At 55.8% G+C, this 25,271-nt stretch overlaps 1 protein-coding gene across 4 annotated transcripts in view; it reads right to left on the bottom strand.

The window, feature by feature from the left end:
- Nucleotides 1–285: 285 nt before the first annotated feature.
- Nucleotides 286–25,271, bottom strand: part of GALNT2 (polypeptide N-acetylgalactosaminyltransferase 2) — a 175,208-nt gene continuing 150,222 nt past the window's right edge. For 2 of the 4 annotated variants that reach the window (XM_029245307.1, XM_029245306.1), the window contains 8 exons: nt 23,018–23,105; nt 21,859–21,962; nt 18,823–18,949; nt 13,915–14,007; nt 13,481–13,564; nt 11,481–11,607; nt 7,238–7,357; nt 287–3,006 (listed from right to left, as the gene is read on the bottom strand). In XM_029245307.1, coding sequence (XP_029101140.1) covers nt 2,851–3,006; nt 7,238–7,357; nt 11,481–11,607; nt 13,481–13,564; nt 13,915–14,007; nt 18,823–18,949; nt 21,859–21,962; nt 23,018–23,105 — 899 coding nt within the window. In that variant the 3' untranslated portion in view covers nt 287–2,850. Of the gene's footprint in view, nt 3,007–7,237; nt 7,358–11,480; nt 11,608–13,480; nt 13,565–13,914; nt 14,008–18,822; nt 18,950–21,858; nt 21,963–23,017; nt 23,106–25,271 lie in introns of all 4 variants that reach the window. The other 2 variants (XM_029245305.1, XM_029245304.1) reach the window with 2 other exon arrangements.

The following is a 25,271-nucleotide window of genomic DNA, read 5'->3' as shown; positions in this document are numbered from 1 at the left end:
ACAGATGATAACGGCTATTATTCCAAATAAGAATAAACATCCGGGGCTTCCCCGGTGGCGAGTCCGCCTGCCGATGCAGGGGACGCGGGTTCGTGCCCCGGTCCGGGAAGATCCCACGTGCCGCGGAGCGGCTGGGCCCATGAGCCATGGCCGCTGAACCTGTGCATCCGGAGCCTGTGCTCCGCAACGGGAGAGGCCACAACAGTGAGGGGCCGCGTACCGCACAAAAAAAAAAAAAAAAAAAAAAGAATAAACATCAAAAGGTGCGGCAGTAAAAGGTGAGCGCATTTTAAAAGTGTGATAAGACATGGTAATCGAGCAGCACCCCTCTCCCAAGAGAGACCATAATCACAGCCCCCAGACACCAGTCAAGTCCATCCTATAAAGACCAAGAGTGACTGCAGCCGCCCGCAGAGCGTATCTATAAAGTATCTCCTCTTTATTTAAGTTAAACAATTTTCAAGGATGGTTTCCATCTATAAAATGGACGAAGTACAAGCTCTGTACAGCAGTTCTTTTTAAAAATCAACTGGAAAAAAAATTACCAAACTATATTTTGAATTTGCAAAACATATCACAGATACCATCATTTTAGCTTTTATGAAGACATAAGAAAGACCAGCACAGAGAAGACAACTAACTTCGCCACGCTTTGCTCCAAGGGCTTTTAGGAAAGGATCTTTACTTGTAAAAACAAGAGTGGGAGAGGGGGACAGTCCCGATGACTAAAAAGTAACGCAGCCACAGTAAGTCACTTTGGCACACTGTGTCATGTAAACATAGCTCACCCAAGGGCGCCCTCCCAGCCCACCTCAGCTCACAATGCCCACACCTGCCAAGGCCGCCAACCATACCACCTCAGGGATGGTGGAGCTGCCGCCCAAGGGCCCCGGGGGGACGCATCTCAATGGTACAAAGGTTGGTAAGACTTCTGGGTGGGGTGGAGGTGTGTGGGCAAAGAATTTGTCAAGAACCTGATTAAAATTTGTGTTACTTTAAAGCCAAATTTGTTTTCCGTCCATGGGATTTTTTTCCTAACAGTAGAAGTCGCCTGACAACGGAACCCAGGGTCCGGGTGGCTGCTTCCTGCCCCACCTGTGTTCAGCAGCCTTGCACAGGTACCCAGGACTCCCCCTAACAGCCTACTGGTGGCCACGATCAGCCTCTGAAGATACAGCTGTGCCGAGTTAATCCAGCTACGGCTTCCCGGTCCACCGAAGATACACCTGGTTGCTCGGCAGGGGGCAAAAAGACGCAGAACAAAGTCACCCAGCCATGCCTCCAGGCCCAAGCCCACCGTCATAAAGCAAACACATGGGGGGCTTCTGCAGTGGAGGAAGAAAGACCAACGTCCCCTTTCCTAGAAGAAACAGGCAGGAGAGAGCTGCACCTGGCCAAGTGCCAACCTGGCAGAACTTTCTGGGGTCACTTCTCTGTGACCTCCCAGGCCCTCCCGGAGGGGCCTGAAGGAGTGCCCGTGTGACGCCTCTTGGACACTGGGCATCTGTGTGACGAAGTGCTGGGTGAGGGGGGCGCAGGAAGGCAGGAGGGCAGTGGCCACGAGAGTGACCGGGGCGCCCCGTGGGGTCTGCGGTTGGGCTACCCATGCGTGTGTGCACCTCGGAGGCAAGGAGGGCTCTGCGGGGACACGCCTGGGTGTCAGGGCCGTGCCCGGGCCACTCTTCCTGCTTTACTTTTAGTTCACGACCGTCTTGTGGTTTATGCGGACCTGCGCCTCCTAAGCCACAAAGCTCCCGTTTTGTGCCCCGAGTCGTCAGCGTCATTGAGCGGGTGCTGTTTGGTTTTCACTTTTCCTAACTCTTGACCCAAAGCCCCTGAGGCAGGCAGGACTGGGCCCAGGTGACCTTCACAGTGGTGCCAGCACACCAGGGTCCTCACCATGAGCCCAATGCTGCCTGGGACAGCTTCCCACCGTCACTGGGAGCCGGCAGATTCTTGTTTACTCATTTTATCCTTAGAGAAAAGAAATCTAATTTACAAAGACCCAAAGCAATAATCTGTCAAATTAAGTAACCCAATCAGGGTTTACAGACACCAAGGGCACGAAAAGTGGATTCCGACACAGAGCATGACACGACTCCCAGCTGAAGCCAAACCGAGATGCCGCCGGGGTCCGGGCCTCGGGGCAGGGCTAGCCTCCCGGGGTGGCGGCCACAGCAGGACCTACCCACTTATAAGGCTCCGGGGGCAAAGGAGGCGCTTCCTCCCTCGGGCGCTGAAGGGCTCAGCCCCTCCTCCTGATGCTGTGATCTGCTTTGTGGACAACTTACAGGATGAGGGTGACCTACACAAACCATAGGAACTGACCGTACATTCTTTCTTCATACATGTCTGTGTGCAGTGTCCCACCACAGCAAAGTTCATATCCAAAGAGAGCAGGTACGCCACGTGGAAGGGGGTCTGCACCGGGAAGACAGCTGGGAGGGCGGGGCAGGGCGAACGCCGTGATGTGACCGTGACCGTGACCCGGATGGAAACTGGACGTGCTATCCGCGGATCCGAGTGGAGGTGGAGAGCTCCGCTCGCTGTGCTGCGGCCGCCGCCCCTTCCCTCCCAGTCCGGCCGCCCGCAGGCGTGGGGCTCCCGCATCCATCCGCGTGGTGCGGGGCGGGGAGAGGCGGCGGGGCCCGGGGTCGGGGTGGGCCAGCTCCCCCCTCCTCGCCGCCCCGGTGCCGCCCGCCCCGCGCCGAGGTCCTCCGACCTTCAGACCATGATGGAATACTGAGGTATATAGTTTCTCCGAAAGTTTAAGAAACAGAATCAATAACGTCGGGCTCGGTCGGGCTCGTCGTCGGGCCCGACGGCGCGGGAGGACGCGGGCGGCTCGCTCTACTGCTGCAGGTTGAGCGAGAACTTCCACTGCTGGGACAGCGCGGGGCCGCACACCTCCACGCTCAGGCCGCCGTTCTGCGCCCCGCGGCTGTCCAGACACAGGTTGCTGCCCACGTGCCGCAGCTTGGAATTGCCCTCGATCTGCTCCCATTTCTGCAAAAGACAGGAGAACACCTTACAGCAGGGGCGCCGCCAGGAGAGGGCACAGCGGGGCTGCTCTCAGGGTCTGCTGCCTGCACTCACCACAAGGTCTCTGACCAGGACGGACGGGCATCGCAGCAGCCCGGGTGAAACCACGCACCTCAGACTGGGACCTGAACCCACGCGGCTGGAACTCCAACCCGGCCAAAACCCACAGGCTTCCAGCTGAGATCACACTTCCCTTCTCAGGGTCTTGATGTCTCACCGCAGAAAGAATTCAGCAAGAGACAAAGTGATAGGTAGGTAAGAAGTGGATTTATTTAGAGACACACACTCCACAGACAGCGTGCGCCATCTCAGAAGGCGAGAGTGGCACCAGGGTCTGGGGTTGTCCGTTTTTATAGGGGTGGGTCATTGCACAGGCTAATGAGTGGTGAGAGTATTCCAGCTGTTTGGGGGAAGGGGCGGGGATTTCCAGGAACTGGGCCACCGCCCTCTTCTTGACCCTTGTGGTCGCTCTTGGAACTGTCATGGCGCCTGTGGGTGTGTCATTTAGCTTGCTGGTGTGTTACTGTGAGCGTATACTGGGGCTCAAGGTCTAGTGGAAGTCGACTCGTCCGCCATCTTGGACTCATTTGGTTCTAATCGGTTTATGTCGTGTCCTCGGGCTATGTCATTCTTTCAAAGCTTGTGCCCTGCCCCCTTCCCTCCTGTCTCACGGGGACAAAACAGGGTCCGCTGAGGGCCCAGGAAGAAACCAGCACTCTCCGCTTAGTTTGCAGCCCCAAACCTCCTCTCCGGGCCCTGCTGGAGACCGCTTCCCTGCCCCATCCTCCCCCCTCTTCGGGCATCTCCTCGACCACGCCCCATGCTTGGGCCCCTGCCCCTCCTCGGTCTTAAGGACTCGACACATGGGGGAATTTCCTGCAGAGACTTGGCGTTCTTTCACAAGACGGCCTCATCTGCGGATATCTCCCCTGGAGGAAGCAGCCACAGGAACCAGGCCAGCTCCAGGAGGGCCCGGGCTGCCTGCCCCTGGCTGCTGAAAGCAGCCCTGCTGAGGCCGGTGCCGGGCCCGGGCCCCTCAGCGTGCCCGCGTACACGTAGGGCCTCGTGCTGCGCCAGAGGGATGGGGTGAGGCCAATGGGAGGGAAAGGGATGCTCGTGTGCACAGAATGCCCTGCTGTGGAGATCACCTCTCCACTGTCGGTCTCTGCACCCTCTCCACCCTGGCGGCTGTGGAAGCCTGTCTCAGCTACCCTCAGTCCCCGAGCGCTACCTGCCGAGTTCTGCGTGTGCCACCCGTACAGTCCAGGGCGTAGCGCCTTTGTACGCCTGTGGGTACGCACCTGTGCCCCGCTAAACCCAAACCGGCCAGGCAAAGCAGCGAACAGGCCCACAGCCCAGCCGTGGGAAACCTGAGGGCCTCTCATGTTGTTTATCCCCATGTAAAAATCTCGAATGTCTGTTCTTTACCAAAAAAAAAAAGGAACATGCTCTTTTCTTACATAAGCTCTCGCTTCATTAATGCAGTCTGTGATTCTAGTTAACTTTTTACACTATGCACAGAAGCTCCCTTCCGTTGGTATTTTTGCAAATCCTTTGGACGTCGTGGAATTACATTTTCTTACTCTTGCTTTCCGTTCCCCCTTGACGCTGCAAATGCACACCTAACACAAACACACAGATGTGCTTGGAAAGCCAGTGTTCCAACTGGCAAGAGGAGCGCAGCCTTGAGACAGAACCAGCTGAGAAGCCTCCTCTCAAAGGGCAAGTGAATGAGGTGCAAAGGAGGCAAAGCAAGGCAGGGAGGGGCCCTGCAAGGACACCCCCGTGGGGACCCTGGGCCGCTTGTGAAGCCAGCCTGCCGGCCTGGAGTTTCCGCCAACAGTGAAACGCAGTGCAATCCGATGGGCACGGGGAGAGGGGCTGCCCGTCACCTGCCCATCACCTCCTCCTTCATTCCTGTTCCCTCTTTGCTGCCACTCCTCCTGCGCTGTCATACGCTGCCCACATCCACGTGTCACTGAGTGGCCAGGGCTTGCCTGACAAAGAATCTGGAATGGGTGGACTTTGACTCCGTTCCCTGGGGAGCGCTGCCTGTGTCACAGCGTCAGCCAGGTGGAAGGCCTCAACAACGCCCAAACCCCAGCTCCGTCCGTGGGAGGCGGCCTCGGCAGCCCGGGGCCCTGGGCCCAGACGGCTGTGGTGGGGTGGGCAGATTCCCAGATGCAGAGGCTCTACTGAAAGGGCCACACCTTCTCTACCAGGCAAGGAAGGGCTCGGGGTTGACAGTTTAAGAGATCCCCACTTATGTTCACCACACACCCAGAAGAAGAGCTCATTGTTTGCAGGCCTTTCTCCCTCTTAATGACGCGAGCCTTTCAGGGTGAGAGCCAGACGGTGGCAGGAACACGTCAGCCCTTGACGTACAGCAAGCTCTCACTAAAGGAGACCCCTCCAGAGATGGAGCATCTGTCTGTTCTTAACAAAGGTTTGGAGCCCAGATAAAGTCATCACTTTATCCCTCCTTTACCCTAGACGCCCCTGCCTTTACAGCCGGGGCAGGGCACCTGGACCAGCACCGTGCTCACCCGACGCAGGTCCCAGGAGGTTGGGGCTGGGGACAGTGGCCTCCGTGTTTACCAGCCCCTCTCCTTCTCACTCGGGTGCCACAGCTGTCAACACAGATGGGCATTTAGGGACCTGCTGGGGTTCTGCAGAGCAGGGCGGGGGGCACCTGGAAGCAGGCGGTGGGGGGCGGGGACAGAGGAGAGACGGCCCTTTTCAAGTGTTTCCCGACAACTGGGCTCCAAGCAAGGGACCTTGGTGTGGGCCTCGGTGCTCCTGGGGGACCCTGGAGAGGACCCCAGGCTCTGGGCCTCAGCTTCCCTTCTGTGAAAGGAGTGGTGGGTGGGAAGCCCACGTGGGCTCCCGGCTCCAGCCAGCCCCAGGCCTCAGTTTCCCCAGACCCGTGAGTCTCGTGAGGAGGGACGGAAGAGGACAAGCCCGGCTCCCCGTGTGGGCACGTGGGAAAGTCCTTTGGGGGTGGCACTAGCCACTCCCCCTAGGCCCAAGAAAGGCTCTGCCCCCAAGGTACCCTCAGGGCGCAGGTCAGAGAAAACTGGCCAAAGAGGTAAACATAGGTTCTGAACCGTTTGGAAAAAAGTAACACAAGTGTGTGTGTAACATCTCATCCAGTTGCACCTTAATCGTTTACAATTTGTAAACTTAAAAAGGAAAAATACTTAATGAATAAACAAAAACACGCGGAATTTCTCTTTAATATGGCCAGTGGTGTGGGGAAGAGAATGAGGACATAATCGGAAATAAGCCACAGCAGGCCTCTGGCTTCAGAAATAAAGGCCGCTTTATATATATTTTTATAAAGTATAGGTCTTCCTTTCGGGCTTGGGGGGTTCAACAGCAATGGAAGTGAACCGGGGTGAGACATTATCACGAACCTCAACACCTTTTCTAGGCTGGTTTGTAGGTCAGTGTTTCATTAACTTCTCGTGAGTAAAGTCAAACATTTTCATTTTTAAAGCAAAGCTGAACTCTGGCTGGCTCGGGCCAGCACCGCTCCTGGTGGGGTGCACTGGCTGGGCTGCACCAGCTATACAGAGAAGCCAGGGGCCAGGGACACCGCTGGTCACCCCACCCCCTCCTGGACCAGGGGTCTGTGCCTCCACGCAGGGGTCGGTGGCGTGCTGACCCACGCACACTGGCCACCAGCATCCCCGTCCCTTGGGTGCTCTCAGGCATCACCAGACAGAGCCTTTCTGGGCGCAGCACCCACAGCTGGGCACGAGGGCCGCGTCTGAGGAAGGGCCCCGCCCGGCTCAGCTGGCCGCCAGGGTGAGGGGAGCCGCCTCTGGTGTTGGGACCACCCCCTGCCCCAGTGCCCAGCCTGGGAGGCCCTTACAGACCCGCGCAGGAGCTGAACACGCAGCCTCAAAGCACAGCCCTGCCTCTGCAGCCTGTTAGAGGACAGACCAAACATAAACAGATGGATGCAAGCGGGGAGGAATAATAACCAGGACGGTGACCTCCCGGCAGAAGGACCAGCCCGCGCCCTGCGCCCCTCAGGCATCCCAGCGCTCGCCAGGGGCTCCACGCGGGGACGCAGAACAGCGCGAGTCAAGAGGTGCCGCCTGTGAACACCCAGCGTCCCCGCTGTGATCCAGGCCCTGGGGGGACAGGGGAGCTGGGCCTGCTGGGCTGGTCCCCGGCGGGCACCTACCTGCCGGCTGTCGTTCTCCCGGCAGCCCTGCAGCTTTATGAGGGAGCCAGGCGCCCGGTCCACCACGGTCAGGCACAAGTCCATGTGCTTCACCGACTTCTCCTTTGTCAGGGCCCACTCCTGCAACACAAAGCCAAGGTCAGGGCTCGGCCCGCGGGGCTGCGGGGTGAAGGATGCAACAAGGAAGGGCCCCAGAGGGGACGGCACGCGGGGAACAGGCTTCAGAAGCCCTGACCAGCTCAGGGCCAACAAAGGACTTTGTGCCTAAGAGCAAGTCTCCAGCCGGGGGTGTTGGGGAGCCTCATAACTAACTGAGCACTTGGCCAACAGCAGTAAGAACTTAAGCCCAAACGCAGGTGAGAGCTCCACACCCCATCTCCCATCATGAACCGCGGGCTGTGAACACTGCAGCTCCAGCTTGGCTACCCACAAGGCGGACAGTTCAGGGTCAGCATTTCCTTGGAATGACTGCCCCGACACGGGTGTGGTTTGGAAACAGCATTTATGACTGTGGCTTGTCACGTGTGAAGTTATAAACCACGTGCCTCATCACTGAGCACTAAACTGGCCTACCGATGCTCGGGAAGCTCCGTGAGGTCCCCAGGAATGGATCCAGGTATTGTACCCTGGGTGCCTGTGATGTGCCTGGCACCGTTTTAAGCCCTTTCAACAGCAGCCCTATGAGAAGCTATTATTATCTCCATTTTACAGATGAGAAAACTGAGCCAGAGAGTGCTGAAATAACTTGCCTATGATCTTAAAAAATAGACGCACGTCCCTTAAGAGCTGAGAGCGGAACTACGTATTCTGAACACTAAACAAAAGCGTCTGAAAGGGCAGGAGGCCGGGGAGGGGACACGATGGGTGAGTGGGGTCACAGGGTGGAAGGCGGGAGAGGAGGTAGGGAGCCTGCTCTTGGCAGGGCTATGGCGGAGACAGGAGGGTGAGGCTTCTGACCGGCACTCGAGGACTTGACCCTTGCAAAGGGATAAAACCCACGTGAGCCCTCAGGATCTAGAAGCAGCGAGGCCTCTTCCAACTCAGAATCCCACAGGGGTGCCCTCCCCATGCCCCGCTTCTGCTGGACATCCAGGAAAGCTGCTGCAAGTCATCTGTCCATCCGTCTGTCCGTTCATCCACCCAGTGACTGTCCGCTGAGCGCCTGCAATGACTCAGACTCCTGGCAGCGATCACACAGGCCAGGCCCTGCCCGCTGGAGGCTTCCTCCCCCGTGGGAGAGCGGGTATCACACTAGTGCTTGTGTCATGTAACTTTAGGCACGATTAAGTGCTAGGGAGACGTTGTTTTTCTTTTTCCTGTCCTCAGGGGACAGAGCTAAGGGAAGGAATACAGAACGTTCTGAGAAGCCTCACTGCTCAGTACCTGAATCACCTTGGAGCAGATGCTCTGTTACCAAGAAAGCATTAACTGCAGGTTCTTATGAGTCATCAATTTTATACACATCAGTGCATACGTGTCAAAAAAACAACTCATACTGAAACTTTCTTTCGGTTATTTGTATGGAAATATGTTCATATAAATGTTTCAGACATTACATGAAATTTCTAAAAATCTTATATGTTCTGTTCTGGCATAATGTTAGAAGTCATAATTCTAGTTATTACTTTAAAATGTATACCTCAGAAATAACTAAATTTCCTTGTCAATTGCATTATTATGAACTTTCATCAAATCTTAAAAGAAGAAAGCATTAACACCTGGAGGCCACACGCGCACCCCTCCCCCAGCCAGCGGTGAGACACAGGTCCAGCTGGGAGGGGTGGGCTCGGGCCACTGTCCAGGAGAGGAAGGGCAAGCCCCTTGGCCTGTGGGCAGGCTTCCTTGTCCCCTAACAGGGAGTCAGACTGGGCAGTCCCCTCAGCTTCAACTTTCTCACCTTTTTCTTTTTTTTCACGGGCCCAGCCGCTCCGCAGCATGTGGGATCCTCCAGGACCGGGGCACGAACCCGTGTCCCCTGCATCGGCAGGTGGACTCTCAACCACCGCGCCACCAGGGAAGCCCTCTCACCTTTTAATTAGGGTTTCTCCAAGCGTACTCTGTGAGGAATTCTATGAAAAGCTGGTTCTAGGTCAAGTAAATTAGGGAAACACTGCATTTGGACCCCGCATCTCTCTTGCAGATTCACTAGTAGCCTACCAAAGGCTCTGAAAGGTCCTGTCCGGTCTATTTTCCACCGTTGCCCAAACTCGGACGCCCTGTGCACACCTGTGTCCACCTGTCCCTGGGGGCTCCTGGCTCTGAGTCTGCAGTGCCTCGTCAGAAGGGCCACATGCCGGGCCCTGAGGGTTGGTTCCAATCTTCCACAATGTTGTCCTTCCACAGGGGGGTGGGGTGGAATGGGGTGTTTTCAAAGCACCACCAGGTACCACAGAGGTCCCAGGAAGGAGCAGACCATCTGTGTGATCCAGTGACAAAAAGACCCCGTCCCCACTTGGGTAAGAGGAGTGACGGGTGGGATGACTCTGTACGGAGAGGGGTTTTCGGTTGTTCTTGGAAGCAGGTGTTGGAAGGTATTGGGGGGGTGCTGATCCCCAGTGAAAGCTCACGTCTGAATGTTGCTACAACCTTCTCGCTATGGCGTGCTTCACTATTTTAAAGCAGGCTTTACACTGAATTCCAGAGAAACGAGCTCAGCTCTGCGAACAGCAGAGAGAGCTGCACTTTCTTCTTCTGGCGCATTTCAGTGATCGGAATTTGCAAACTAAAGTGCACGAATATTTAAGAAACGCTCTTTTGAGCTGCCACTCTTAAAGTTCCCCGTTTCCTGTGTGTCTGCTGAGGCCCAGCCAGAAACCACATGACACACCTTTTTCTTCCGGAGCATGGGCCCGATTTACCATAAGAAAATGCCGTTTATCCCTCGCTTCTCATCCCCAGGACCCACTTGCCCTCAGTTCAGACGGGACTCGCTCTGGAAGGTTCGCGAGGGTACCACCTGGCGCAGCCGCTGCGGCCCTGGCTTCCTACCTCCACAGGATGCTTCCCCGGGGCCCCAGCCGCGCGTGGCTAAGCGAACTACAGTTAAACAAAGTGAGAACTGTACATCCCGTCACACTCGCCACCCACAGGTGGCTGGTGGCTGCTGTGCTGGGTGGTGCAGATCTAGAACATTCTTGTCAGCACACAAAGGACTACTGGGCGGCCTGATCTCGGAAGTGGCTCGCTGGCCCAGACTGGTCCTCGGTAAGCGAGGAAGCAGCGCACCGCCTCGCTGTGACCTGCCCCTGCATCCTTCCTGCTGGGAAGCCCTCCTGCCCAGCACTCACGTGGGGTCACCCACCCTGGGGGCTTTCAAATACCCTGATGCTCTCTGACCCCAGACTCATGAAATTAGGCTATCCGGGCAGGGGACCTGGGACCCGTGTTTCCCAGAAGATCTTCGGCTCTTCCGCCGAGAGCCAGGGAGGTCATCTGCCTGGGACAGCGGCCAGAGCCGGCTGGGGGCTGCCCCCTCCCTGTGCCTCGCTTGTCTAATCCACCAGGCCTGGGCCACGCCGGGCAGCTGCGAAGACAGCACCACCAAGAGACAGGAGGCCAAGAGTCCGGGGCTGCCGTCTGCTAGGATGCTCCTCGGGAGGATGGGGTCAGCCAACTTCACACAAAGGCAGGCGCCCTTTTGAAACGGTTCTATTTAAAGGAGGCTCTGGGATACACTGAGTTAAAGAGCCTTTGTTTAAAATGGCCACCCCCCCCCGCCCCCCGAGTAGATGAGCGTTCCCAGCATCACCCGGCCATTTTCAGGCACGAGGCCCTCATTTTACCAAATACCTGTTACTGTCTCACGGGAAAGGCACCTTCTAGAGCCCTGTTCTTCTGGGACACACAGGCCACGGCTGGGCCTGTCAAGCCCTCACTTACCTCCCTCCTTTTCCACGAGGACCGAGGGGGTGGGCGTTTCAGATCTAAGCTTCTATCATCTAATAGCAGCCCTGGCGGCCGTGGTTAAGTGTCTGTGAGCAGGGACACGGGCAGGTGCAGACGCGGACAGGGGCCCTGGGAGGAGCACACGGCCAGGCAGGACAGAGGGGGCAGGAAGGCGATGGGGAGGGGGGGCCACACGGCCCTGCAGCCGCAGACAAGCCCGCCCGAGGCGGAAGGCAGTTCCAGGAGGGTGTCCCCTCTGGCCCCGAGGCCGGCTGTGAGGGGGCAGCCATCGCAGAAGGAGGGTGGCAGTGGGACATATGGCCTCGGGCCCCCTTCCCTGGTGCCCCCGTGCACATACCTGGTTCCCCCCAGCATTGTGACACTCATAAACTCCGACAACGCCGTCAGCAAAGTGTCCCAAAGTGTCCAGGCAGTTGGTCCCCTGCTGCAAGGCCCCAAAAGCTATATCCTGGTGGTCGGGAACCCTGGAGCCAAGGAGAGAGTCACTCGCTGGGCTCGAGGGCCGCAGGCTCCGTGCCTGCCCCCCACCCCGCCCCGTGCTCAGAGCCCTTGCCTCACGACGGGGCCGGGCGGCAAGAAGGCTGCCACCAGGCCACGTGCCCCCAGCGCAGGCCTGGCCGTGCCCCGAGACAGCACGGCTCTGAGCCTCTCGACTCCTAACCCTAAGTGCAGGTTTTAAGTCTAAGCATTCTTTCTATCTCGTACCAGGGACAGTTTTCGGGAAAGAAAAAGCCCCTTGTCTCATCAGGGTTAGTTGTTGACAGGCATTTAGGAAAGCAGTTAATGTGGTCAGATCCTGCTGCCTGGAACTTTCCAGTAGACTCAGGATTGGCCTTTACCTAATAGAGGGGAGACCACAGGTGGGTCTGTCGGGTGGCCTCGTATAAACAGGGCAAGGCAGCACAATGGGGGGACGGGGCAGGCTTCGAGCCCGGGCCCCGCCCTGGCCGCGGACCAGCCGTGCGCCGGTCAGGCACATCCTCTCCAGCCCCGTGCCCCCTTCGCACGGTCCTTCCCCGCAGGGCCGCCGCAAGAGCCGTGGGGCACCGCACCCCGGCACTCAGCGCAGGGCCAGGCCCGCAGGAAGCAGGCAGTGGACGGCAGCAAGTGTCGCTGACACACGCGAACGTCAGGCTGGCGCCCCCCTTGCCTGGCACGGACAGGGCAGCAGGTCCACCCACCGCCGTGGCGTGAACGCTTGAGATGTGGTCTCAGGTGGTGCGGGGCCCAAAGTCGCCCCAAATCACAGGGGACCTCAGGGCGAAACTGTGCTTTAATGTCACTGCATCGGGCGTCTCGTCACCAAGTCACAGGCCACCGTGACAGCAAAAGCGAAGTGGGCGCCGTTAGGGGCTAGAGCCCACTGCTGTGAAGCCCCTGGCCGACCAGGGGAGAGGCAACGGCCAGGGGCACCCCACGGGTGATGTCCTTCCCCTCGGGGCATGGGGCGCACGGCTTCCCTTTAAAAGCACAGGGAGCCAAAGAGCGACGGGAGTGAACAGCAGGGGACAGGCCGCGGGACCCGACTCTCAAATCTCTGCGACAAGGGCTCTCAAGGGCCCGTCAGCACACAAGAGGATGGTGGTGACTCCTGCAGTCACAGACCCCATGCTCGAGACACGTGACCTGCTATAAGGTGCGCTGGAATATTCGGAAAAAGGAATGTGCCACTTGGAGGCAAAACCCGTAAACCCGTCCAGCAAGCCCTTTAAGAAGAGGAAGTTCAGGTGCAGCCTGAAGCCCGCAGACCGGCAGGTCTTCCGAGTGCTCCCTCAGGCTTCGAGCGGGCAGTCCTTTAAAAGGACAGGCCAGGTGTAGAGGGCAGCTCAGGAGTATTTCTGTGTCATCAGTCCTCGTGGAGGGGAGCAGGGGGCCAGCGTCATCACTCCCGTGACACGTGAGGTCAAAACCAGCCTGGAGGAGGGGGCACCCCGGACAGGCCATCCTCCGGGCCTCTGCTGGGCATCGTCACCTGCTGGCCCACAGGCGGGGAGGGGATGGAGCTGGTTTAGCCTGGGGTCTCCAGGGCAAGAGGAGCCGGGAGGGTGAGGCCCGGGCCGGGAGGACCTGAGGGCTGGAGGCACAGGGCACCCCTCGGGAGGCTGGGGGCTGCCTCTCTGGCCACTCACGGAGCCCCGTCATCTCGCCAGGGGGATGAGCTGCATGAACTGACACCTGGGAGGGTTTCCAGGTCTGTGAGGAACTGGGTGGGTGGGTGGGGGGAGGGCTGGGGCCAGCACTGAGGTCCCGCTCCCAGCCTCTCGCCCCGAGCATGGTCTGCACTCCACCACCTCCAGGCCCCGCACCCACTGGCAGAGCCCAGCCCCGGGGCCTCACCTTAGCTCTGGGTAGACATTTTCCAGGTACCATTTGAAAGGCTTGCAGCTAAGTTTCTTCCTGAGCTCCAATCGGCTCTGAATACTGCAGAAGGGGACAAGATTTCTTTATAAATGCAAAGAACAGACGGGCTCTACGTCAAAGCCGGAGATCTGCCGATGAGACAAGAGCTGGGGCAGGCGGTGGAGACCGGACCGTCCACACTTCTGTCCCCAGGACCCCGCTGTCTCCCAAGCACCTCCCGAGAGGGCCCTCGCCGGCCTTGGGTAGGGCCCCCCTTTAACACCTGGCGGCTCTTCTCAACTCTGGCCACAGAACGCTGTTTGGGGTGTGGGCTGACCACCCTGCTGAGACACACACACACACACACACACACACACACACACGCACGGATCCCAGGCAAAGCAGCAAGAGAGGGCGCAAGTCCCACTTACTTTCCATACGGGACGTTTCTGGCAGAAGGCACTGCTGCGTAATAGAAGTTTTTGTATTCGTCCATCCAGACCTCTGCTGCCCGGCGCGTGTTACTAGAAACAAAACACATCTCCTTGAGCTGCGCGTTGCCATCTTCCTGTCGGCGGCGTCCTGTCTGCACCGAGGAAGTGCCGCTGAGGAGGGTGCGTTGGCGGGGAGCGGGGCCTGCTGGCCCGGCGGTGGTGCTTGCGCGGGGCAGAGGGCAGGCTGCTCCCCAGCCCCCGGGCTGTATCGGGGTAGCTGGCGTTCCGCAGGCGCTCACTGAACAACAGAACCCGCATCCTCGTCTTTCACAGAACACAGATTGTCACAGAGCACAAGTCCAAGTCAGAATTACAGCACAGGCAGGTATGTTACAGCAGGGACTGCGGCTGTACCATCGAGAAGGACACAAGTGAATCACTCTGCAGTAACTCTTACTGTGCATCCCGCAGAAGGCTGGTGCCAGGGCGCACGGCCAAGAAATCCTTGGCCTCTGCGCTGCAGCCTTTCTCAGGCGGCTGCGATAGAGAGCTACCACTAGACAGCTCCGGGGAGAAGCGAAGAGCACACCACAGTTACTCTAAAAATTACTTTTGGCAGAGCTGAGCTGAGGGAGTGTCCTGTTTGGACCAGGAATAGTGGGGGCAGTAGTGTGTGCCCCACATCTGGGGTTCTTACTGCCCTGCGCTGGAAGGGGCAAGATGGAACAGGCTCCTCTAGAAGGCCAGAGGCATCCGTGCTTACATCTCACAACTGTGGAGAGTACCGTGGCCCACGATCAACAAGGCCACCGGGACAAGCGGCCTTCGAGTGTGTGACATATACTAAAGGCTGCCACACACACACGGCATCAGCGTCTTCTCCTGCCGGAGTTCTCTTCAGAGCATCTGTGAAGCAGCGTTACGACAGTGAGTCTCTGTGCTCCGTACCCCTGGACTCTGGTCCAAAGTAGACTCACACCTTAGGTTTAGATAGAGCCAATGCTCTTTCAGAACCCGTATAGAAGGTGCTCTGTTCTTCCAAGATAAACACATTAGGAAGGCATCGTTCACCTTTTACAAGAATACCTTCCCTCTATTAGAAAGGTCTCTTTTAAATGGTGAGCCTTTCAAATCATCTGAGTTACAATGACTAAAATAATTTGTTTGGGGCATATATCCTTCGTATAAAGTGACATATGTACCTAGATGGATTGCTGTTTAGAAAGCCCCGTAAGAGGCAGACAATTTGAGAGCACCCGTCCTCTGATCCAGCAGTTCCACCTTCTAGAAATTTACCTCAAGGAAATAATCAACCAGGAGTGAAAATACGCTCAAGTTAGCACAGTGTATAATGGCAGAAAAAATAGAAACTATATGACCGTTAACAGTAAAGTGGTCAAACACATGGACTCCTCCGTGGCCATGAAAGATACTGGTGTACATGTTGCCTGTTGCCATGGACTGACGGCCCTGACTTGACGGGTGAAATTACAATAGATAGCAGGACAGTACATAGTCGACACGTGTGTGGAGGGAAAAGAAGCGTGGGGCGGAGGGAGACAGAGGGAGAGGGAGATTGAAGGATGTTTTCTCCAAATTATAAGGTTTTATGAATTGCAATCACACAGTGGTTTTAAATCACCTAAGTCATTAAGTGATTAAGTCATTTCTCAACTCCTAAATGCAAAACCACCCTTTCTCTGTCTACTTAGTAAAAAAGATACGTAGGTAGCTTCAGAGAATGAGCTTCATGTGCCACTCAGCACTAGTTTCAGGTCATTTATTCACATGTTTCTTAGGCGCCTCCTATACGCTACGCGGTCTTCCAGGGGCTGCAGGTACTGGGCACCTGGGCCCGCTCTCGTCTATCCGGGTTCTTCCTGCCTTTGCTCCCTTCCTGCCCCCACTAGGTGCAGGTAAGGTAGCTCTAGCGGGAAGCAAGCAGGAGACAGAGAGGGTGGAACTGGCCAGTTACACTGCCTGGTGGTAATAACAGAAAAAAGTCTAGTAAGAGAGTAAGTTTAAACCGCTGTTTCCTGTGTTTAATTTATTTGTAGTTTCCCTCGCCATGAATTAGTCTCACCATTAACTACTCAACATGAACCCAAATATCCTTCTAAGGCACCTGCCTCATGGCTATTCTGACTGGGAGCTCCCCTGGCCTTTGGGTAAACTCTAATCCACATGCACACGCAAGCACACACGCGACACTCTCCAAACAGTCTATTTAAGAGGCTTGTAAGGGGCTAACTGGAAACGTAGCTGTGTAAAAAACAGAGGCAGGAACCGCCCAACGGTTCTCTCTCAACTGGTCTCCAGGGACGTGAGGTATGTAAGAGCCTGCAGGTGTGTCATCACCTGGGTCTCCCTAAAGCAACAGGCGCCCAGGGCACACCCAGGGCACAGCTAGGGTTGGGGGGCAGACAAGGCAGGACCCCACGAGGCCACTTCTCCATTCATTCATCCTCCCCTGCTTCTCTTACACAGTGACCCTACACAAATGAGGTGGTCCTCTACCTGCTACGCTCGAATGCCTTTTAGAACCTGTACCTCATCCCGGAGTTCCAGCAGCCACAGGCACTAACTGTGCTTAGGGGTCCAGATAAAACCTACGTGGACTCCAGAGCCAAGGGGCCGGAGATGAAGCTCACTTTCCACCTGTGTGAACTTAGACAAAGGAGCCGAACCTCTTTGTGCCTCAGTCTCCCTTGCCCCCAAAGTGCAAATTAATAATAGTACTTAACTCATAAGGTTTTATAAGGAGTGCGTAAGTGAGTATTTGTAAGGCACTCAACAGCCTGGCACACATGAAACACTCTATAAATATTAGCTATTGCTGTTAAGTCCCAATGTTTAGTGGCGAAATACTTATACATTGAATGCCACATATTAGAGGAAATTAAAGAGAACTGGAAAGGGACCTCAGAAATAACACATTCCACCTCTTTATCTTTTAGGTGAGTCAACCTAGAGAGAGGGAGAGAGAGAGAGAGAGGGCGGGGGCCGCGACGGCCATGCTGAAGGCCTAACAGACCCACGCTGCCCCCTAGTTCTGAAGCCTGGGTCCCTTTCCTCCCCGCATCTCCAGTGTATGGGACTCCCGGGCTGTAAAATACAACGGAAAAGTTTTCTTTCTAAAAACAAGCGCCTCTTTTTTCCTTTAAAGAAAAGTGCATAAAGCAATGTTTTGTGTGTTTTAACACTGTTTTCTGAAATCCCACGCTTTGCTGGTAGGTATCAGTGCTTTGATTCCAAGTATTTGACGTCTCTAATGAGAGGTTTCTGGGAAGCAGCTCATGCTGCCCCGGAGGAAAACGTACATTATCACCGTTTGTTTGAGTTTGTAGAATTCATCGTATAAGAGCATATTTTTGTTTCTAACAGAGCAGAAATGATGTTTAGACAACATTTGGGAAAGGATCTACTTTTGAGGAGAAGGTAACTTGGTCAGAAGCATCATTTGACATTTGGCTTCTATTAAGGTTCCCTAGAAAGTTGATGCGCTACGCTAAGAATCCACCTTCTGTACAACACAGGTATACTTATAATCTGTACTTAGTAGTTTTCAAATGCCACATAAAAGATAAGCTGGCCATCCTCTCCCCGTGCACGCCCACCCTGCTCTGAGGTTTCCCTGTGTCCGTAGGGGCATCCTGTTAGCAAAGTGTGTGACCGGCAGCCTGGGGGTCACCCTTGAGTCCCCCCGGCCCCCTCCCGTCCATTGGTAAACACGCCTGCCTGGGGCTGCAGCTCGCACCTGGCCCTGGCCACCCAGCTCTGCCCGGCCCTGCAGTGGAGGGGGGACACGTCACTCGCACCATCGTTTCCTCCTGGCATCATCCTCGCGGCCCTCCACCCAGGGGACAGAAGGACCCCCTTAAAGTTCACAACAGAGAAGTCGAGTATCTGCGTAAAACCCACAGGAGCTGCCCCTCCTCCTGCATCGAAAGACACCCAGTTTCCCTCAACGCACAGGGTGCAGACCCAGCTGGTCTAGTCTCCCTCGGTGCCTACTGTCCCCTCGTTCTCTGGGCTCCAGCCATACTGGGCAGCCTTCTGTTCTGCAGGCTCGTCTCGGCGCTGAGGAGCCGCTCCCCACGGGCTCCTCTGGCTCTGGGACAAGCGCACGCCCGCCCACCCTGCAAACCCGTCCTCCTGCCCCAGCATGTTGGCCGCGTGACCACATTCTGCCTAGCTCGCAGCATCTCTCGGAGTCTGAAGTCATCTTTTCAGCTGAACGCCCCCGTCTCCCTGGGCCAGGCTGGCTGGCCTGTGTACGGTTCTGTCTTGCCCATCTGAAAGAATTCCTGAGGAAAAAACGGCGTCCCCCGCACTGGTAATTCGCTGTTTTCTCTTCAGAAAACTCTTCATTTGGTGTCTTCATGTTTGCAAAAATCTACCTATTATCTATCGTGTGTTATCTATTATCTATCGTGTGTTATCTGCCTCTACAGCCCAGTGGGTCCTGGGCTTGAACTTGTGTGGCTGCCTTTAGCGCTGTTCATATACTGCACCTTGAAGGGTAACATGTGATTTAAAAAGTCCAAGCACTCCTCTCTCCTATCTCCCCATAACATGTTTTTGGCACACGGTTCGGTGACCAGTCCCACTGGCCCTACCCCACCCTGCGCCCCACCCTCACCCCCGGCCACCCCTGTTTGCTCTCCCTCAGGACAGCTGTGTCGCTCTGAGGCTGTCCTGCACGTGACCTTGTGCCCCACGGAACCTGCCGAGCCCAGCATCTGTCACTCAGCGGGATGCCGCTGTCCTCAGTCCCCACAGCTGCCCTCGTCACCGCCGAGTGGCGGCCCCTTAGAGCACACGTTTCCACACAGCCCACGGTCAGCCCTGCGTACAGGGCGGTCAGTGGTGCACTGGGCCCTGCTCGGCCTCTCGGCCACTTACCGGGCAAAGACGGTGCCACTGCCGCCGGGGAAGGTGTAGGGGTGCTGCTTCCGGAACACGTGTCCCACGCGGCTGCAGGGGATGATCTCCAGGCTGCCGCCGCACTGCCACACGCGGAACGAGATCTCTGAGGTGGTGAACGACACGGGGTGACCGAGAGCCCGGGCCACCCCCATGGGGTGCAGATGCCCACCCTACCCCCGTGGCCTGAGGCGATGCCCAGGGAGCACTCCCTTTCCAGAGGGTCCTGAACGTCCCGCGTGGGGACCTCTGACACCTCGTCTCTAGGCTCCAGGGCACAATCAAGAAAGTACGTGCGAGGGTTATGGGGCGGGGCGTGCCTAGGCACGTCAAAGCATCCAGCTGTATACCGAAGTATGTACGATTTTAAGTTGTCACTGAAACCTCGATAAAGGTGGAGGGGAAAAAAAGATTGAATGAAAGGTCCTACTTCAGTTCACTAAGAGGGTGTCTGCACAGCACTGTGTCATTTTACAGACCATGTAAAGTAGTGGAGACAAAAAGAAAGAATTCATGCCACACTGGGACATGTACTCCCTTCGATTTTAGCACTGATCAGAATTACAGACGCCAGCTCTACCTGTGTCACCAAATCCCATGTTTTCATGAAAGAATTCTATCTGAAATTTAAAAAGAAGTAAGAGTGAGCCTACGGAAACATTTTTCAAATTCAGACTAGAAGCCCTGAGACAAGAGTGATTCCCTGGTCTACTGAGAACAGAAAGACTCCTGGCATCAGACCATGCGTCCCTATAATGTCACAAACACTGTGCATGAGACATGGCCTGGAACTCCTCTCTGGCCGGTTCTCCATCGTGGAGCATTACACGCGCCTTCTGGGAATCAGCCCTGAGTTAGAAAAGGCAACGGACAGCGCACGGCTGTGAATCAAAAGGCATGAAATGCCCACAATCAGCCCTAAGGTTGATGTAACAGGCAATCATATACGCCATCTTCCTCTAAAACTGTTTTTTTTTTTTTTTTTTTTCCCCGTATGCGGGCCTCTCACTGTTGTGGCCTCTCCCGTTGCGGGGCACAGGCTCCGGACGCGCAGGCTCAGTGGCCACGGCTCACGGGCCCAGCCGCTCCGCGGCATGTGGGATCTTCCCGGACCGGGGCACGAACCCGTGTCCCCTGCATCGGCAGGCGGACTCCCAACCACTGCGCCACCAGGGAAGGCCTCTTTGTCCTTTTTAATTGCTTCAATTAGACTTACACTGTTGGTCAGGCAGTCTGGCAGCACTAGTGGATTTGGCGGGGCACACCTGGAGGGGGTGTTTGGATTTGACTCGGGCATCCCTGTCCCCTGCCTCTCCTAACTTGGGCCCACACAAGCCCTCAGGCTGGACAACTGCTGGGGGTGTGCAGGCAGCACCCAGAAAATCCAGTCTGAGCAGTACCAAGAAGAGAGGGAGACTCACATCACGGACTCTTCCTGCCGAAACCCTTGTGCCTGTTTAACCCTGATGAGAGAAGACCCCTCCAGAGCGGCTGTGTCAGAGCCTGTCACGGGAGGAGGTGCCAGAATGCTCAGGCCGGGTGGCCCCAGCCCTTCCTCCCCGCCCACCGTGCGTCACCCTACCTGAGCCCCTTGAGCCCTTCCAGGGAACCTCGCACAGGGCACAGCTACATAAACATATAAACCAAACCAACAATAAACTAGGTAACAGAAAAGATTATTTCCCCTCCCGCTGGTCTCTGGGTGCAAGGTCTCCTTTGATACTTAAATCAACACTCTCTCTACACCCTGATACAAAAGGCCACCTGCCCTCCAACCACGTCAGCCTGATGGCACATACTGCTGCGAACCCCACCGCGTTTTGGTCCCCCCAGTGGTGGTCCTGGCTGGCTGGGCTTCCCCAGGGATGTCTGCAGGGCGAGGGTGACTCAGAATTCCCTTCAGAAGGTTAACAATCCTTCTGAAGCCTTACGTGCTCCACGGCCTTCAATCAAGCCCTGCCTGTCAGTGTACTGTTAACAAAACCGAAAGGCATCTGACTCTGAACCTTCGTCCTGGTGTAGTTACTGAGTCTAAAGAAGCTTTCAGAATCAACAAAGGCAACAACCTCTCTCCACAGATGAGATGCTATCACTAACATTGATATCATAAAATGAGAGAAAAATAATGCGCTTGTCTAGTCTCTTAAACTTAAAAAAAACCAAAGTCTCTGTTACAAGTAAAAACTACTAAAAGTGACAGTGGCATCCTTTTTACCTCCTTTCCTCGCCCCCCTCCCCTCCTCCCAGGGTACATCTACCCAGGGGAGAATGTAATTTAACAGCATCCAATAGCCAAGGAGACAACTCAAAAGCTTCAAGCGAAACAAACAAAAACCCCTAAACAAACAAATAAATTAAAAGTCTTTTTATCTTTATGGAGTAAATACAATGCAGCTACCAATAAAGACCAAAGTCTATAAAATTCCAATGTCCGTAAACATAGGTAAAATGATTTGTGTGATTACAAAAAACAAAACGAAACAAAACAACACGAAAACCAATTAGAACCATTCACAAAGTAGTCAAGAAGGGACGAAGTGCCACGGCCTCTCCACCCCATCTGATTCCCATGACTACAATTCAGCCAGTCCGACAGGCTTCGCCAGGGCTCACTTTCCACCCTATGTGGCTAAAAATGAATCTTAGAAGCTGAAATCCTCCCCCCATTTTTGTCAGCGTGCTTTCCAGACCTTGGATTCAGGTGACATTAAAAAGTGTGCATTTCCCTTCAAAGACTTAATATGTATCTAGCATAATGCCCAACCCAAGACACTTTTAAGAATAAAAAGGGTGCTATTTGTACCTTACGGGGGACTAATTATGTTCAGTAAACGGTCACTTTAATGTCTTTACAAACCTTTTCCAAGTGGCACCTGCATACCACAAACTCTTGCTTAACAGTCCTTCCAAAGCTTCCACTTTTCATTTCTACCCCTCTTGGTGGGCAGGAAAAGATCACGGTTTCAGCAGAATTGGAAACGGTTTGGTGTCCGAAGACACAAGGCTCATACGTACCCAGGTTTTCTCCTCCCCACACATCCATCATCATGTCATATTTCCCCAGTTCTTCAAAATAGAACTTATCCATCACGAACAACCCTCCAGCAATCATAGGGGTTCTAAAGAGGCAGAGAGGGTAGAAGGGAAGAGAGGGAGAGGTTGAAGGTCAAGGTAAGATCGCCAGCATTCTAATGCCAAGGTCAAGCCTACAGGCCGACCTTAAGAACAATAGCACAGCCATGGTCTTTGGCTCAGAGCTCTGGGTGCCCCTCTCTGCTTGACCCCTGCTGTCTTCAAGTGCCCCCCACTCGGATGCTCAGATGCTCCCAAGAGCGAGGGGCTGCGTGGAGCCTCCCTACGAGAGAGCAGCCGCTGGGGCTGGGACACTTGCTGACAGCGCCCTAGGCCGGTGCTCGGCTTTTCTGTGCCACGGTCTCCTTGGAGGATGACGAACAGTAAGAGGCTAAAGCGCCCAGCGCACATAGGGAACGCTCGATGATGGCAGCTACCCGTGTCCTCAACCTCATCCCGGGGCAGCTTCCTCCTCTGTTGGACGGGACCGTCATCTTCTCGCGTCCCCATCAGCCTGGGGACAGGCCAGCGACAGGACTCCAGCCCTGTGCCTGCGGAGCCGCCATGGTAAGTCAGGGCCCCGGGCCGCACGTCTGGAGCTCACTGCTCACGGGGGACAATTGCTGCAGTGCAGACGGCGCCGGTGTCCGCGGGGTTCCCCGTAACCACGCGTCCCTGGGGAGGCGTCCCCACCCCAGCCGGGCGCGGCTCAAAGCCAGCTGGTAGTGAACCCAGTGCTTCCTCCGGGGGACAGGAGGGCGGAGCCCACCGGGGGCGGGCAGGAGGCTCCCACTTGCTGCCCACTGCCTCCCCAGTCCCCGAGGGCAGCCCGACACCCCACCCTGTGAGGGAAAACGCTCTACGCCACCAAGACACGAAGGACGTGGAACTGGCACATTCGATACACGTACATAGAAAAAAAATCTCAAAATACTTTACCCTATAAACTGGAGGCAGAGACTCTCCCCTGAGCTAGCATGAGGGGAAATGGGTGTGTGGCTGGAAGGTGAGAGCTCGACTAGGTCCCTAGGGAACATGGGGCCTGCTGTCTCATCTTCCACCCCAGAGAAGGGCACCCGAAGGACGCCTGCCTGCCACTTACTTTATGGGGGCGACCGGGTTCCCCTGCCGGGACCGTCTCTGCTCAGGTGTCATGTAATCCCATTTGAACACCAAGTTCCAGTCAAAGCCTGCTGGTCACAGAAGAGAGAAGAAACACAGAATGCTGTGAGAGCAGGCTGTCTGCTCCTGGCACCGCTGTCCGTCACAGCTTAAAAATATTTGGTGTTTGGAATGCACTCACTGTAACCCAAACAAACAAAAACGACGCAGAGGGAAGAGAGTGACTGGGGGGGGCAGGGAGACCAGCCGCGAGGACGCACACTGAAATCTTCTTTCCCCAAGAAGCTCACCCAAAACAGAAGGTGTGGGTCAGGCTTTTCTAAAACCAAAATGCATAAGAATAAATGTGAAATAAGAGAACTGGAGTCTGTGAGGACATATCCAAGGGCTGTAAGGAGGCGACAAAGAAGAGGGATCGATTTAAGAAAAAATCTGCCAGGTGCCCCCAACACGGTCCCAGGGAAGGGACAGCGGGGGGGGGGGCAGGAGTAGGTGGGAATGGAGGGGCAAGCGAGCTTCACTTCTGATAACATGGCACCTGCCCCACGTCACTTCTAGAATCCACAGGCCGTGTGGGTGGCAGAGCCCGGGCCTGGCCCCTGGTCCACAGCTGTCGGGTCTTGTCTTTACTCAGAAGGTACCTGGCACACCCAACCCGCGGACGCTCTCCAGAGCGTGGGCCGCGTTGCCCAGGGTCTGACAGCCAAGCCTCACTGCTCCAGGGCTGTCTATCCCTCAGCCCTCTGCCATCAGGCTTTCTGTCCGCAGGGCTGGTGCAATGCCTAAGTTCAGACTTTCCATCTGTGTGCTCTGAATCCAGCATTTATCTGCCCTGCAGCCTGAACAGGGTAGGATGGCACAGGGGCTCGGGGGCTCCTAGGCCGGCGTGGCACACATTATGGCTCAACCAGAGGACAGAAAGGTGCCCCAGCTGTCCCTGTAGAGCGCAGCAGGCTGGCAAATGGGAGTGAGGGGCTGGAGGGCCAGGCACCAGTGATGCACGGAGAGGAAACAGACACAGGCTGATTGTCTGAGGAGCCCGGCTCTCCCCAGACACGGCCCGCTGCGCACACAAGCACCGCCAGCCAGGTAAAAACAGACGTCCCGGCTGCACTGTTGACAGAACACAAAGGCCTCAACTGGCCAGCTGATGTAACACTACCTGCATTTTGGGGGGAATGTTCATTATTATTTAGCTTATCAATTTGGTCCAAAGAGCCAAGCTATATTAGATTTTTAAAAATCTGCTAAAAACATCATCCTTGATTTTTCTTTTTTCCTAAAAGGGGTTTGGTGAAATGCTCTTAGAGTGAATCTGGCCTGGCCCTGGGGCAGCGGGAGGCCGCTCCCGCGCAGGGCGTCTCACTGTCCTGCACCGGCTCTGCCGTGAGCAGCTGCCACGGGAGATGGAGAACCGTCACATCTCAGCTCCGGCAGATCCTCGGGGGGACACACTCTGGACACTAACGCCTTCTTGACAGCCAAGGCTCCGAACTCTTTATAGCCCCAGCGTGCTCACCATCTTCTAAGACTCTCCTGACTCTTGTTTCCCAACCTAAGTGTGTCCTCCCAGCATGACGGCCCGGCCAGAGGCCTCTGGGGAGCTGCCTGGTCACAGCCCTGCCCTCTGCCGGCCGCCCTGTGCGGCTGCACTATTATCAACCTGTTTCTCAGACAGGGACGCCGAGGGCCAGAGGAAAAACAGCTCCCGTGGCGACACCGGCCGGCGACGGCCGGCCCCAGGGTTCTGCTTTCTGAGGTTCCGTCCCAGGCCACGGTTCTACTGTGTTCTTTTTTGGATGTCAGTTGACCCTCAGTCTGTGTGTCCGTCTGGAACAGTCCATCTCCTAAGCAGCTCAAAATGCTGGGGATGGGAGCAGAAGCCCCTCATTGTAGAGAAGGAAACGGGGGTGCTAGGATGCTGGAAAAGGGTTCACTCATCTCAGGCATGAAAAATCAATAGTGAATAAATCACACACAGAAGGTAAAGGCTCTGACATCTCTTCTATATCTCTCTCTACAGCAGGCTTTGCTGAATTCTTGGGTCTCAGCCGAGGTCTGAGAGGCAAGGCTGCCGGCCAGCTGAGATTCAAAGCGTGAAGCATTTACTGGGCTGTGTGGGAGCCCTGGGGCCACAGGTCACCCCCATACACACACAGTCCCTGGGACACAGGGGAGCCTGGGGCTACAGGTCACCCCCACGTACACACAGTCCCCGTGACACAGGTCACCCC

The sequence above is a fragment of the Monodon monoceros genome, unplaced genomic scaffold, assembly GCF_005190385.1.
Source record: "Monodon monoceros isolate NGI ecotype Baffin Bay Population unplaced genomic scaffold, NGI_Narwhal_1 Super_Scaffold_4, whole genome shotgun sequence".
NCBI classification, from domain to species: Eukaryota; Metazoa; Chordata; class Mammalia; order Artiodactyla; family Monodontidae; genus Monodon; species Monodon monoceros.
This window is presented reverse-complemented; position numbering and strand designations above follow the sequence as displayed.